The 15,587-nt window shown below is 41.9% G+C and overlaps 2 protein-coding genes across 2 annotated transcripts in view; one reads left to right on the forward strand and one right to left on the reverse strand.

Annotated features, from left to right (window-relative positions):
• Nucleotides 1–15,587, forward strand: part of LOC145433385 (actin, cytoplasmic 3-like) — a 162,346-nt gene that overhangs the window by 94,912 nt on the left and 51,847 nt on the right. The window lies entirely within an intron of this gene.
• LOC145433380 (dynein axonemal heavy chain 10-like) overlaps nt 1–15,587 on the reverse strand; it is a 68,427-nt gene that overhangs the window by 28,711 nt on the left and 24,129 nt on the right. The window contains exons 38-55 of the mRNA XM_080310469.1: nt 12,939–13,069; nt 12,063–12,159; nt 11,884–12,007; nt 10,629–10,791; nt 9,916–10,049; nt 9,779–9,855; nt 9,592–9,696; nt 9,373–9,530; nt 8,252–8,678; nt 7,579–7,688; nt 7,198–7,356; nt 5,619–5,800; nt 5,420–5,553; nt 4,921–5,064; nt 4,442–4,561; nt 4,262–4,380; nt 3,287–3,440; nt 2,545–2,886 (exon numbers count right to left, since the gene is read on the reverse strand). Of these exons, the coding sequence (XP_080166595.1) occupies nt 2,545–2,886; nt 3,287–3,440; nt 4,262–4,380; nt 4,442–4,561; nt 4,921–5,064; nt 5,420–5,553; nt 5,619–5,800; nt 7,198–7,356; nt 7,579–7,688; nt 8,252–8,678; nt 9,373–9,530; nt 9,592–9,696; nt 9,779–9,855; nt 9,916–10,049; nt 10,629–10,791; nt 11,884–12,007; nt 12,063–12,159; nt 12,939–13,069 (2,880 nt within the window). The remainder of the gene's footprint in view (nt 1–2,544; nt 2,887–3,286; nt 3,441–4,261; nt 4,381–4,441; nt 4,562–4,920; nt 5,065–5,419; nt 5,554–5,618; nt 5,801–7,197; nt 7,357–7,578; nt 7,689–8,251; nt 8,679–9,372; nt 9,531–9,591; nt 9,697–9,778; nt 9,856–9,915; nt 10,050–10,628; nt 10,792–11,883; nt 12,008–12,062; nt 12,160–12,938; nt 13,070–15,587) is intronic.

Here is a 15,587-nt window from a genome sequence, read left to right on the forward strand (position 1 = left end):
GAAGCCTACATGTCGTGTTTTCTTCGAGAGAAAGCAAAGGCGCTTATGCAAGTGTTGAGCGAATTCACCGTTTCAGTACGGATCCACCATCAGGGAATACAAATATATAAAGCTTAACAATGACACTATACTTTGTGTGATCTTATTGGGCTGAAGCTGTAGTATATAGGTGACGTTTTGAATGCTCTAGGGATCGGCGGAATCAGCCGGTTATGCTTGGTACTTATCAGATGCCTACAACAAATTGAATGCACTTGTAGGCGTGGTTAAAGTCCTTAATGATAACGCAGAAAAGAGGTGGTAATGTACGACACTAGCACAGGCTGTGCTGGATATGGTATGTCAAAGTCCTTATTGATCCTGCAGAAAAGAGGTGTAAAGAAAAGCACAGACTATGCTGCATTTAGTATCCGGCATAGTTTGGATATCATATTCAGCATAGCCTGTACTTACCTTACACCTCTTTTCTGCAGCATCATTAAGGACTTTGACAACTCTTATAAGTGAATTCAATTTGCTGTAAGTATAACTGCCAAGCATAACTGGCCGATTCAGTCGATCCCTAGAACCTTTAATACTTCGACTATATACTACAACTTGGGTCCAATAAGATCACACAAAGTATAGTGTCATTGTTAAGCTTTATATATTTGTATTCACTGATGGTGGATCAGTACTGAAACGGTGAATTCGCTCAACACTTGCATAAGCGCCTTTGCTTTCTCTCGAAGAAAACACGAGATGTAGGCTTCAGCCGTTTCCTTCACAATAAAGCAGTCATGCTGTAAAAGCTTCTGTGAAGCAGGTGTTGTTTGTTCATCATGTATTTCGTACCTCAACATGTCCTGAATTGATCTTAACTCATCACCTGCCAAACTACTAACAATGCGCACTCAGAATCCCCGCCGGTAGCAGACTTCTTGAACACCTAATAAGCAAGCTGCTGCTGCCGTGGTCATTGAAGCATAGCCGAATAGCCAATCAAGAGCCGTGGTTATTTGATTACTAGTCTTCTCGCCGTTCTATGGTCAGTGGCACGCCCATTCTTGAGCAGCTACTTTCAAACGCTTTGGTCGAAATCTTAACGGCTTTCCTGTAAGCTTCTTTCAGGCTAATTGTTGTTTTTTATCAATAATCTATAGAATGAGACACAATCACGGAGACTTTTTGAGATTTTCCAAATTTTGGACAACCCTATTGTACAGTCTTTTGACAAAACTATTTTCTTTACAAAATTTGGATTTTCAAAGGTAGAAAGTAGTTTTGGGATAAGTGTGCATCACTTTAAGAGTGAAATTGTCATAATAACCTCGTGAAATAGGTAAACGAATATATTTTTGAAGATTCTACCTGTGTGTAGAGACATTAGTCATTTTGCGTTAGTCGCGAAGATACATCTTGAAATTTCAAAAGTATCAATCTCCGATTAACTGCTAAATGTATGCGACAAGTCCTGGAAAGTGCTGCTTCCACTTGTAATCGAGTATAAATGTAAGGTGGAACTTCTACTGCTACTTCAGTACCAACGTAGGCTATTTTGACCACCTCTGGCGATATAACAATTTATGACAAACCAACGCCCCGAGCGATCTAAACTAACACAAAACCGTCACGCTCATTCGTATATTTAGAATTTTTATCAATTACGCCTTAGAACAGTGGTTCTCAACCGGGGGCCCGCGAAGCATTTTCAGGGGGTCCGCGAAGCTTCTGAATTTAAAAAATGGTTGAAAATATTTTATTTTTATTTTTTAACTTAAGGAAATGACTAGGCAGTTTCACTCATTGCTGTTACAACTTCATGACTGACATCAACAGAAAAACTGCGCAAAACTCATTTTAATTGCCCTAATTGCCGACTGATACAAACATATTTACGTTTAGAGATGTTTTGTATGAGTTTATGCAATATAATTGGAGAAGTAAGATCAATCAGAGTGAATTCGAAGTGTTTGCAAAAATCCATTTTCTCTTGTGATATACAGAACCACTGTTCCAGAATAACTTCACGATGAGCTGCTAGATAGAAATGACAAGGCTGGACGTTATATGTTCATTAAAAGTGTGCTTCTTAATTTTGGTGCCATATATGTTGCGATCCTACCGAAAGGTGTCGTCAGAAGTTATTATTACAGTCGCCGCCACCTATCTTTCTGGAATCGGATTTTAGGCACTCGTACATATCAAATCGACAATGCGAGTTTTCAAGACACGACCACGTATTTCTAGAAATGCAGCTATAGAATTCGTTTTGAAATATTAAAGGTCTACCCAATTTTTACATAATTGGTATGATGTTATTTTCAAGAAAGGTCATTTTGTTGCTGTTTATCACGAAACTACAGTTAATATTTGGACAAGACAGATGACGGTTGCATGGCAATGGCGCTAAATTTGAACTAAAACTTGTGTGTGTAGGGGGGGTATACGGGGGTTCATGATGGTGCAAAGGGGGTCCGCGAAGACAAAGAGGTTGAGAACCGCTGCCTTAGAACCTATAAATAAGAGACACGCACATTAAACAAGACCGAATGAGACGCCCACCTCGTTTCGGCCACCCCCAGCTTTTCCCATGGCTGCCACATATCCCATGTCGCGCAGGTACTTATAATTCAGCTCTTTGCCTCGATCGTACATGCCGCCCTTTTCCAAGAGCAGCTTCAACAGAGCGATAGGCTGCTGCGTGCCGTACGTGTCGACTTGCGGCATGTTCATGTCGTCCATAAACACGATGAGGCGCTTGCCGGGCGGTGGGCCGTAGGTGTCCTTGGTACGTTTCTCAACATTGGCTTCGAAGTTTCGCTGTACGTCCATGGAAGTCGTACGCGATGAGAAGTTGATGTGCAGTTGGAGGTAGGCGTCCGGATCCAGGTTGCGCAGGAAATTCTAGAATAATCGTAATAATCAGAATTAGCGACAAACCGATTATATCGGTTTGCTGATAATATCGCCGTGACAGTACAGAACTTCCATGTCACAACAAACAATATATTCATGTTGCCAAATTTATTCCACTCCAAGCTTTTCGGCTGACCGACTGACTGACTGACCGAACATCCGTAAATTATATAGATAGAATTTTGCCGTTGTGACGTTAACGGCAAGTAAACAGACTCGCGAACAGCATACAACAGCGGAGAGGTAACGATATAACGCAGACAATATTCACAGAGTATAGAGATGTTCTTTCTGGCAGCAGAGGATTAGCTGTTGCAGCTCTGCTAGTCATTATTATGCCAAAATTCTTTCTATATTTCTAAATTCTCTTGGTAAAGTCTGTATATACCTGAATAGTGGCGGTCTTGGATGTACCGGTTTCGCCGACGAGTACGACGGGACGTTTGATTTGCATCATCCTCTCCAAAAGCCACGTCGTCCGCGTGGTATCGATGGTAGGAACGAGAATTTGGTTGTAATTCAACGCAGGGTCGTGGACGTATCTGCGATTTCAAACGTTGTCCATGAGACTGTCCCAAATAGGTTGCAAAATACAGTGACAAGTGACGAGAGAGAGTGACAGAGAGTTGATCCAGTATCAATACTGATTTTAATATATTAATTATTTCATATATATATTAAAATACAAAGCTTTTTGAGCTGACACTCTTCGGGTAATCCTCAGCGAATGAGGAATTTCAAAAACTCGAGCTTGGCCAATTACGATGGCATAGTTACATCATAAATCACTACTGAATGTAACAACGTTAGCGATACAAGTCCTGTCTTGAACGAAATGTTTGTAAAGAGAGAGAAAGAGTTTTATTACTTTGTCGACCAGATATGAATAATATATATCATATTGAAATAAAGCCTACTATTTTCGGCCGACACTCGTCAGGGGTAATCATCACAACTAGTAGATAATTGAGAAGAACAATGTATATTAACAACATATTTGGCGATACGTTTTTTTTTATACTAGGTTTTTCTCAATTCTCTACTAGTTGCTGACTGAGTCAGCCAAAATAATTCAACAAATAAAATAAATGTGTAAAAAAACAATAACACATATCTAGCTTGATCAGTATTGCATGGTGCCGTGATAAGATCATGACCATCTTTGTGTCAATCGTAGCCGGGCTAATAGATTGATGAAACCAATGAAGTCATAATTTATAGAATATAGGAAGAAATGTGAATGACGCCAAAGTTTTTTGCCATAACACCTTTTCGTAATCAGGTACGGACAAGTAAAATTCATGCCCGACTGCTCTTTCGGCAACATGTTTTTGAAATTCATGGCAAGATGGCGGGGACATACTTTGGAACAATCTGGCTCCATGGAATCCAGGCCGATTGCTCGACATCGAAGTGATAGTCGTACAGCGTCTGGTATCTTGAGGGAAGATCGCCTGCTTTGGCAGGACTTTTGTCGTCATCCTGCATACAAAACGCAAACACGCTTATCTTTGTTCGTCGCGAAACACGCTCAAACCCGTACCTGAACGGCCGTCATGGCGGACGCCTTTTTGACACATTCGTCAAACTTTTCTCTACCGTCTTCAAGAAGAGACGCGCCCACCGACCAATAGAGACATTCCAGGAACAAACACTCCAACACCTTGGATAAATTGGACACGATTTAGAAATAATCACCAAAATTTGTCACTCGGCATGCTCAATCCACTTGTGTACAAAGACATCCAAGAGTACATGAGTGACATACAGTTTACGTTTCTTAGGCAAAACTAGATCTAAAATACTTAATTTTTTACTTACCTGGACACCACTACTAGTAATTATAATCGAGTAAAGACATAGGACACTACCGCTGCTGCTTGAGTAACAAAGATGACTACTTTGACCACCTCTTATCACCATTCCCTGATAAATGTAACCGTCACAAGGCGATAACCAATGCGGTAGTCAAGCCACCCCACAGATTGTAAACCATTATTAAAAAGCAATTGTCCAGCTTACATTGGGGTCGTGATTTTCCATCTTGAAGTCGGCCAGTACCGCGTTCAACATCATGCACAGCTGGGTGACCATATTCAGGTTGGTCTGATGGACGATTTTCTTGAGCGGTTTGCCTTGCCTGCCGTCCAGCACGCCCTCGACCACCTGCAAACGACCAGAATGTCATGACAGGCGAATTTAAAGTCCCGACGGTGATTTACGGAAATTTATGAAATACAAGAGACTGGAATGAGATCTTGTTGTGACCCTTCTATGATAACCTACTCATCGACAGAACGTTTTCTAGGTTTTTATGCACTAAAAGCGTAAAGTCCTACAACAAAAATAAACGTTAAACACAAGTAATTCAGGAAAACATGTGCTACTCCTGGAATACACTGCGATGAGTGATCAACTAACAGACGGACAAACAGACAAAACGATTACATGCAGAAATGAAGCTAAGGTATATTGACGACGCAGTTATCGACCAACAAGGTATACATAAACGGTCACTTACGTAATCAATCGTTATCGGGATGTATTTGTCGTAAAGTTTCTGCAGCAAGTCGTCTCCTTTTGAGCCGCGTATTTTCAGCCATTTATGCCAGTAAGGGTCAAAGTTCAGATTTTTAGGATCAACAAACACCATACCTGAAATGGCAATACACATGCAACAACGGACGGTGGTAAAAGGTACCGTGACAGAAGAAACGTACCGGCTCTGGAGACAGTGGCGGGAGAGGCGTATTGCAAATCGCCGACTTCGAAAAGCAAAGCGCAGTGAGGTTGTAAGCGAATACGTTCGCCGTTGGCGAGAGTCAGTAGCCTGTTGTCATCCATGACTGAATTCATGTTTTCAACCCATAGCGCGTCAACATCGCTATCAAACAGGATGTATCTGCAACGAATGTCAGGATTTTATTCACAGATACCAAAGCGATTGTGTTGGCGAATAGCTTTAAGATCTATTTTTATACACGCATGGGTTATATATCTGCGTAAGCGTGGAGCAGGGGTGCTCTTTGGGTCATTCACGATCTAATCACAGGGCGCAATAGCTGAAACGCACAATATCGGCACCAATTCATGGTGTTTATTGCGAAATATATCCCGATTTGATAGCAACGAAGCTGAAATTACGGCAGGGTAAATAGTTCTCAGCAAGTTCTCAGCTGAGTAAAATTCAGGGTTGTAACCAAGTCACAAGGCTCCGAGTCACAAGTCAATCTCACTTTTAGAGTTTTGACTCAAGTCAAGTCGAGTCATTTTCAATTCACCACCGAGTCAAGTCCAAGTCAGTGAGCAGAGGGTCGAGTCCGAGTCATGGTATTATGACTCGAGTCCGAGTCCAAGTCATTGTGTTGACTGCTCAGTTTCCAGTTAAAGTCTTGTTAAGCCCACTTTTTATAACTCTGTTTGGTGATATCGAATGGTTCGCATTTATATTATACTAATTTCCGTCACTTTTAGCAGTTTCTGGTCGCATTTTCAAGTACCAGTACCAATAGACGAAATTCCAACGGTGTGGTGACTTTATTATTCTTCGAAATTACAATGAAATGTCGGTCTTGGCCGTCTGAGTCTCAAGTCATATGACTTGGTTCGAGTCATGCGCAATGACTCGAGTACAAGTCGAGTCAAAACACAGATTGACTCATGCCGAGTCGAGTCTTTTCTGTATTTTTCGAAAATGACTCGAGTAAAGTCGAGTCAACAGAAAATCGTGACTCGAGTCATTACAACCCTGATAAAATTTCACAACCAGTGATTGGTGGATCACCGTAACGTCGATAACTGCAGAGAAATCGCACACTGACAAACTGTGAGTACCCCTGGTACTTGTGTACATACCCAGTATAGATATTACATTGACATTGACGACAATCCAAACGAGCACAATGACACCTCCGGTCGTCCACATAATTGCAAACCGATGATCAAACGATATTGACAAATACTGGTATTGGCCAAAAATGTAAAACACTAGCAGATGAAACGAAACCAGCTTATTCCGATGAGAATTTACGTAGCGGCAATGTGTTTTATTAAACGGCTGGCCGCAGGTCGAGCTATAAACATGTATTCTTCAAGCTGAAGCCAACCCCTGAGATATTTGTGAATATTTATGCCCTTGAGCACCCCAGTAGAATTGCACACAGTGTTTTTAGTTTCGACTAAAGGCACAGAATTACAAAACACCAATCAATGGTTTCGATCTTGAATCGCAATATGAAACTGCAGTCGCGGCATGCATGAATCTGTTCATATTTAAAAATTAAAATTTAACTTCCATACCGTCTTTCTTTTTTCTCCGTCGGCCTGTTAATCTCACGGAAAATGTTTGAGAGCACGCCGTCCGTCCAATCTCTCGTGATCGGGTCCAGAATGCCGTACAATTCGATTACGGTCATGGCTTTTGAGTTGATGATGTACAACTTGGTGGGAAGATTCAATCTGGGAAAATAAATCCGCACGATGATCGAACATTCGCCAATTTCATCAAAAGACATTCGGCGTTTCCAGATAATCCAACAAAACACATCTTGGGGATCCGACATTGATATTACATTGCAGTAGGCCTACAACATTGAAACGAAACAAGGGTAGCACAGGAGGATCAAGTTGAAGAAAGTTAAGCTGTGATATTCACGTCAACACTTTAAAAAATTAACGAACTTGGTCTGCGATTGACACAGGGTGTTGATGACCACAGACTTTCCGCCGCCGGTCGGCCCGACGATCATTGTTGTGTGACGCGTCATCATTGTCTCATACAATTGGACAACCTGTAAATTATTTGACAATATCGTAAAATGAGCCGGTTGTCAAGTGAAGTTGGTCCTGACCTCTCATTGCTGCGACCAAGACGGGTGTTTATGGGCAATGCAATTCAAATAAAATTGATCCTAGATTAGGGGTTTTTCAAGTAGGTGATTTCGGTTCTTGGAGACAATTTCATAAGAAAAGGAGGCTTTTATATTCGGTTCCTTCCCAAGTTGAATTTGCAATCAATGGATATTGACGCTAAAGCGATAGGCTCCAATGCATTTTCACCTCGCCAAACGTTTTCTTCACGGTGAGAGATTTGCACCCTACAGCCTACCTGGGCGTAGGCCCAAGTTCTGATTCAAACTGTCACAAGTCAAAAGTTTGTAAACATTAGCATTTCTGCATTGAAACTGTTGAAGTATAATACAAGCAGAACTACAAATGACCTCTGGCTTTTAAGGGGGGTGATAAATTCCTGCTTGATAAGGGAGCTATCGCTCAATTCAATTGAAACTGAGTCAATCCCAGATCAAATCAAGATTAACTTGACTCCTAGCTCAAGTATCGATTAAAATCTCACCTTATCCACTTGATTCTCGAGAAACACGTAGTTGTTGTCGACCAAGTTCTGCTCCACAGCGTCGTTGAAATTGGGGTACCGCACACGCGGGCAATCCAACCCCGGAAACAGATCGCTGATCAGCCCCAAGAACAAAGGCACATCCTCGAAAATGAACTTGGGCAAGTTCATGTCACGCAAAGCTCTCATGAGCACGACCTCCTCGTGCAGGTCCGGGGAGCCGCGCTTCAGATCGCCGGCCATGACCAGGACGGCCTTGAGTGCGCGCAGACCGAAATCGTAGTGATGCTGCTTGGACAGCTGTTCTTTTGCGAGTTTGTAAAGGACGGTCATCTTTTTCGCGAGGACTTTGGCGGTCAGGAAGCCCTCGGAGAACAGCATGATTTCGCAGATTTGTTGGAGATCGGGAACGATGACGACCACGGGCCTGTGCGGGTAGAGAAAAACAATCAATCATTTGTTCAGCGGTTCTATTTTCTCATCCATCATGTGCAACGTAGGACAAAAGAAAAAATGTGGTTTAATGAATAGATTTTAATGGAATTACATATTCATTGATAGATGGTCTTCGGCTCCATCACTAAATATTTGGTCTACTAAAGGAGGGCGATATTTTTTGGGTACTGAAGCAATTTTACTTCTTGTATGGCACGTGTCTCTTGATCAGTTACATTTAGTGTTCTTATACTGTCCAATTCTGTTAAGTCTCGGTCACCGATGCCGTGACGCTTACTATTTGTGCTGTAAGGAGGGGATTGAATGGATGACCATCCTGTCATGTCATCCTGTCCCCGCCCAGTGCCCATGTTGATTTGACAATATTGCTTTCATAGTTTGGTGATGAGATAAATTCAATACACGATCCACTTATCAGCCTGCGATCTATCTAAGCTGCGACTGGGCAGACGTGGCATAGGCCCTTAAAAACAGCGGGCATTGATGGATTTGAACCCCAATCTAGTGTTTACTTTCCGTCAAAACTAGAAGAGAATCTCAAACTCTATTGCGTTGTTCCGCATGAGATGATTGAAGACGATAATTTGGATTCGAACGCGGTCAATCGTCACATCTTCGTTAACACAAACAGCAACCCAAATTTCCTCAACATCACATCGAATTACCGGAACAGGGCCTTTACGCTTTCCGGCAATTCTGTACGGCCGGCGTAACCAGGATTCATCGTAATGAAAATGCCCATCCTGTCGTCGAGGGCGATTTCAGTCCCTTCAAATTGGAATCGTTTCAAGTGATGCATCAGAGCGTTGCGTATCGTTTGAACCTGGAAGCGTCAGTGAATGGAAGTTAAATAGGATTTTACCGAAGAAACGATTGAACTGTACCTGAGAGGACACGACTGACAGGACAGACGCGTCGATCCGGTTGAATTCATCGAAGCAACCCCAAGCTCCGCATTGCGCAAGACCAGAGAAGATTTTACCCACGGCCTGGAGATAAAACAAAGTAGTACTTATTACTGACCACCTCCGGAAGCTAAAACAATGACATAGCAAATCAAAAACGACCTACCTTGAAATCCATACCCTCCCCGCAGTTGGTAACGACACAGAGCAGGCCGAGAGCTTTCGCCAAATCCTTGGTGGTCTCTACAAACAGAAGAGTAATGGAAATCCGCTATCCAACGTTGCTTTGACGGCATATTTTACCGGTCTTTCCTGTTCCAGCCGGGCCGGCCGGTGCCCCTCCCAAGTACATCGACAAGGCTTGCGTCAGAGTCAGGTAGATACGATCCGTCAGGGGTGTGATGACGAGTCGACCGTTCAAACCCATGTATTCATAACTGTGGATTAAAAAGAGACATTATGACGTGAGTACATCTGATATTGTAAATAATTTGACTTGACTAGACTTTGAATCGGGGTTGGTAGTTGGAGACTGATTTGGGACGTTTGTCGATAGTTGGGAGCAAAGGCGGTCAGAATGGCCAGTGCTCATATTGGCAAATTTATTCCATTCGAAGCTTTTCGACTGACTCTCATCAGGAGCGAACGTCAGTAAATGCTATATTTCGAATTTGATGAACAGCATTTACTGACGTTCGCTCCTGATGAGAGTCAGCCGAAAAGCTGAGAGTGGAATAAATTTGCCAATATGAACGTATTGTTTGCTGGAAATGACTAATTGCGCAATTTTCGAAAATATATTCAATTGCCGTGATACGGGGCTGTTTGGCCTGCTTATTATGCCAATTTCAATGTTTTGAATAATTACGTGGGATAAATATTATTTTTGTACATTAACTCAAACTTCGCTACTGACTGTATGTGGTTAGGATTTAGAGTTAGAGTCGCACTTTCCAATTCGTTCGAATAATGAGAACGAGTCTCGACAAAATGTTCCAGGAACTCAGTCAACTCACCCATATCCGAAAGTGCCGGTACACTGCCTGATCATGAGCTGGTCCGGCTCGCGGTCCCAATAGAACCGCAGCTGCGATTCCCACTCGAATTCCTTGGCGTCCAAAATGGAGTCTCGCACAAAGTTGTCAATGATATCGCGAGCGTGAACATCGATAATAAGCACTGAAAATGGTGGATGAAACGATATTATCGACAAAAAAAATCGGGCACACATCGGAAATAACAAAACAAGGCCAGGATAGGATTTACGAGACATGATACGACTGCATTTGAGCGAATGAAAAAATTCCCGTATACTGTCTCCGCCATCGAGACTAGATAACTACGCTTGTGATTTCGGCAATAGCTATTCAAATAACTGGTTCATGGTACAGAACTTAAAAATTGCTTCATCAAAACGTCCATCGCAATTATACATTTATTAATTACATCTGGACTTCTCAGGCGTCTCACATCAATCCTTATCGGTACACCAAAGTAATAACGACACGCGAATTTCATGGTCTTTAATTCAGATGGTCGCACCAGGAAAGAAAAGGACGTAGTGTATTTTGTCCTTGATGTTTTTTGCGGCATATACACCGACTCATGGACACACATACACACGATCTGCGCGTATGCATATCATGAGTGCATGATGTGCATATGCCGCTTGACAAGGAGGGTGCAGATATAGCCTTGTATGGCTTTCTAAGTCTTGCACCACCTCTCCCAGTCATGCATGAGCGCCAAGCAGGGAAGTCATGGATACCACTTTTATTAATCAGGTCTTTGGTCTGACCCGGCCGGGGATCGGACCCACGACCTACCGATCAAGAAGCCGGACGCTACACCATTACGCTATCTTGTCGTACTTTTGCCATATTGGTTTTACTTCCGAATGCATTTGAGTCCCTTTAGTGTGCCTAACTAATGATAAGAGCAGAGTTAGTCGGGGCCAGTAATAAAGCACATCTGCTTTTTCTGAGTACTATTACTTAGTACTTACTCAAGTATATATGAGTCGCGGCTACTCCAACTCTTACTTGACAGTTTTCAGTTTTTCGGCAAAACCTGGCTTACTTTTTTACTTACGTGGAAATCGTTGCTACTACTGCTACTTGAATAGAAATTGATGACGTTCTACTTCTGCTTAGTAGTAGTAACAATGATGACTAGTTTGATCACCTCTGCGTAAACCGCACTAGAACGTTCTTCGAGTTATGATAATAGCAACATTGTGATAGATGTTGTGATGAAAGAAAAATCACTCACCGGAATTGAATTTTTTCCTTTCATTTTTCCCCAGGGGTTGTTGAATTTTCGTGACGAGCGCGTCAATCTGCCCGTGCATCTGGCCGGCGTACTTTTTCATCGCCAGCTTGTCGCCTTTTTTGACCTGGTAATACAGACCGTAGAAACTCGAAACATTTCCGAACGAACGCCGGACTTACCCGTCTGAACACGTCTTCCACTTCCCAAGTCCACCAGACTTGATTGCTGGCCAGGACAACCATACCTTGGTACTGCAACATCCAGTCAACTCGATCGCTGTTGAAGAAATGCAAAAAATATCAGAAAACGCCGCACAAACAACGAAGCAATGGCTTTATTAGAGCACTACAGTTGAACGGCTGAACATAAGCAGAGGCGGCTAAAGTAATTAGTATTGCTTCTCAAGTAGAAATAGAAGTAATGGCGTGGATTTCGATTAATTTATTTGAAGAGCTTCTTGGAGGTACGGAACTTCAATATACCATTGAATAATATATTCATATTGAAATGAACCCGAATATTTTCAGCTGACAGTTGTCAGGGGTAATTGTCAGCAACTAATACAGAATTGGAAAGAACGTTATATATCAATATATAAATAGAAAATGAAAGGTCTGCAATGCACACAAGTAGGTAGTTATATAAAGTATATTTGGCTGATGCATCCTATACTTTTAGAAGTAATTCAGAGACGGGCGATTTTTAAAATTGCAACATGCATCTTCGCGACAACGCAAAGTGACTGATGACAGTACAAATAGAGCAACATTCCAAAATGTCGTCCACTACAAAGATACAGGTGCCAGGTCGTTATCATATTTTCACTCGCAAGAAGTGATAGAAGCCAAATCAACACTGCTAACTACTTCACAAAAGTAAAAAAGGGAATTTGCATCAAAATCTGTTTGGTGAAAGTGGAATCAGTATAAAAACATAGCCATGTAAGTAACAGTGCAAGTAGGCAAAGCGAGCTTGAGTATTCTGAAAAAGTAGAAGTTGATCATTATTCACCTCTACTAGGTAGAAGAGACAACGTGCTAAAAAAACAGGCTCACATATTATCGCAGTAACTGAAGATGGCTTCTTTTGTTATCCTTCGGTTTGTGCTTCTCATTTCGTTCAGCACCGCAGTCATCCAGTCTTCAACGCGGCCTTCAGCAGGGACAGGCTTGATGAAATCCATGACCTGAACAGGATACAATCATGAAATTGAGGACTGAAAAAGAGGTCGACCGACTCGGTATGAAAGGGTTCGAGATTAAGACTGAAGACGGATTTTTTCAAAGAAATCTTGACTTGGATTCGGCTTGACAGTGAGAAATTCAATGAATTTAGAAGTACGGCCATCCACGGCAATTCGAGTATTGAATGTGAATATTTTATTTGTGACAAATATGGTTTTCATACTTTCTTCCCATTGTAGCATCCTCAAAAGTCCAAACATATTGCAGGGAGACCAGGTAGATTCACAGAAAAGAAATGTCTATTCACAATTAATCGAGTTGCGTTATAGTGACAAAGCGTCATGCAGAAGTGATGGTCCAAAATTGCCATATTTTGTGTATCTGATAGTGTTATAACTGTGGCCACAAAAAATATCCATACTTGAACTTAGTACGTGATTTTCCATGTATAATGCGCTAAATTTTCACGATTTTTTGCCCTGAAATCGGGGGGTGCGTATTATACATGGGAACAACACGCTTGAAAAAAAATCTCCCTCGTTAAAAAATTTGAAATCACACCTTTCTTCATGTTTGTTTCCAATCGTACATCACTTTCAGCCATCGCACCCAGCAATCCGTATTATCAGTGTAACGCGCTGCCAATTAGCGAGAAGCGTGTTGACAATTAACTAGAGTCGCCTGCACAGCAAGCGATCTCCTGTTGAGTTGGTTTGCCGTTTGCACGCGAACGAAATTAGGTCTTTCATTGATTGCTGCACGCTAGGGTTGTCCATAATTTGGAAAATCTAACAAATCCTCAGTTGTAATGTCATATTCGATAGATTATTGATAAAAAACGACACTGAGCCTGAAAGAAGCTCACAGAAAGGCCGTTAAGATTTCGTGCAAAGCGTTTGAAAGTAGCTGCCGAAGAATGGGCGTGCCACCGACCATAGAATGGCGAGAAGACTAGTAATTAAGAAACCACGGCTCTTGATTGGATAATCGGCTATGCTTCAATGACCACGTCAGCAGCAGCTTGCTGATTAGGTGAACAAGGAGTCTGCTACTGGCGGCGATTCTGAAAGCGCATTGTATGTAGGTTGACAGATAATGATTTAGGATTGATTCAAGGTATCTTGAGGTACGAAATACATGATGTACAAACAACAGCTGCTTCACAAAAACGTCTAAAGCATGACCGCTTCATTGTGAAGGAAACCGCTTAGCCTATATGCCTTGTTTTCAACGAGGGAAAGCATAGGCGCTTATGCAAGTGGCAATGGATTCCTAGTTTCAGAAATAATATATCATTATTGAATACAAAGATAAAGCTTAACAATGACACTATAAGTTAGGTGATCTTATTGGGCTCAGGTTGCAGTACATAGTTGAAGTTTTGAATGCTCTAGCGATCGGCTGAATCAGACGGTTAGGCTTAGCACTCATCAGATGTTTGCAGCAAATTGAATTCACTTGTAAATGTTTTCAAAGTCCCTAATGATGTCGCAGAAACGTGGTTTAAATGCAAGCATAGGCCCTGCTTGATATGATATGCAATCTATGTTGGATACTATCCACTATGCAGCATTGTCTGTGTTTACCTTTACACCCCTTTTCTGCGCGATTATTAAGGAATTTGACATATCATATCCAGCATATTATGTGCTTACTTTTACGCCTCTTTTCTGCGTCATCATCAAGGACTCTGACAACACTTGCAAGTGAATACAGTTTGATGCAAGCATCTGACAAGTGCCAAGCATAACCCGCTGATTCAGCCGACCTTTAGAGGTTTCAAAACTTCAACTATGTACTACAGCCTGAGCGCAATGAGATCACACAAACTATAGTGTCATTGTTAAGCTTTATCTTTGTATTCAATAATGATATATTATTTCTGAAACTAGGAATCCGTCGCCACTTGCATAAGCGCCTATGCTTTCCCTCGTTGAAAACAAAGCATATAGGCTATGGCGGTTTCTTTCACAATAAAGCAGTCATGCTTTAGACGTTTTTGTGAAGCAGCTGTTGTTTGTTCATCATGTATTTCGTACCTCAACATACCCTTAATCAATCCTAAATCATTATCTGTCAACCTACATACAATGCGCTTTCAGAATCTCCGCCAGTAGCAGACTCCTTGTTCACCTAATCAGCAAGCTGCTGCTGACGTGGTCATTGAAGCATAGCCGATTATCCAATCAAGAGCCGTGGTTTCTTGATTACTAGTCTTCTCGCCGTTCTATGGTCGGTGGCACGCCCATTCTTCGGCAGCTACTTTCAAACGCTTTGCACGAAATCTTAACGGCCATTCTGTGAGCTTCTTTCAGGCTCAGTGTCGTTTTTTATCAATAATCTATCGAATAAGACATTACAACCGAGGATTTGTAAGATTTTCCAAATTATGGACAACCCTACTACACGCGCGCGCGGCAATCCTCGCTAATTCATGGCTTCAACAACAGGCCATGTGCCCAAAATATAATCGCTTGCGTAATCAGTCGCATCACCAACAGGCGTGGTGTGCACGACATA

Source organism: Botryllus schlosseri, chromosome 2 (genome assembly GCF_051294905.1).
Source record: "Botryllus schlosseri isolate E-star chromosome 2, Bs_hap1, whole genome shotgun sequence".
In the NCBI taxonomy this organism is placed as follows: Eukaryota; Metazoa; Chordata; class Ascidiacea; order Stolidobranchia; family Styelidae; genus Botryllus; species Botryllus schlosseri.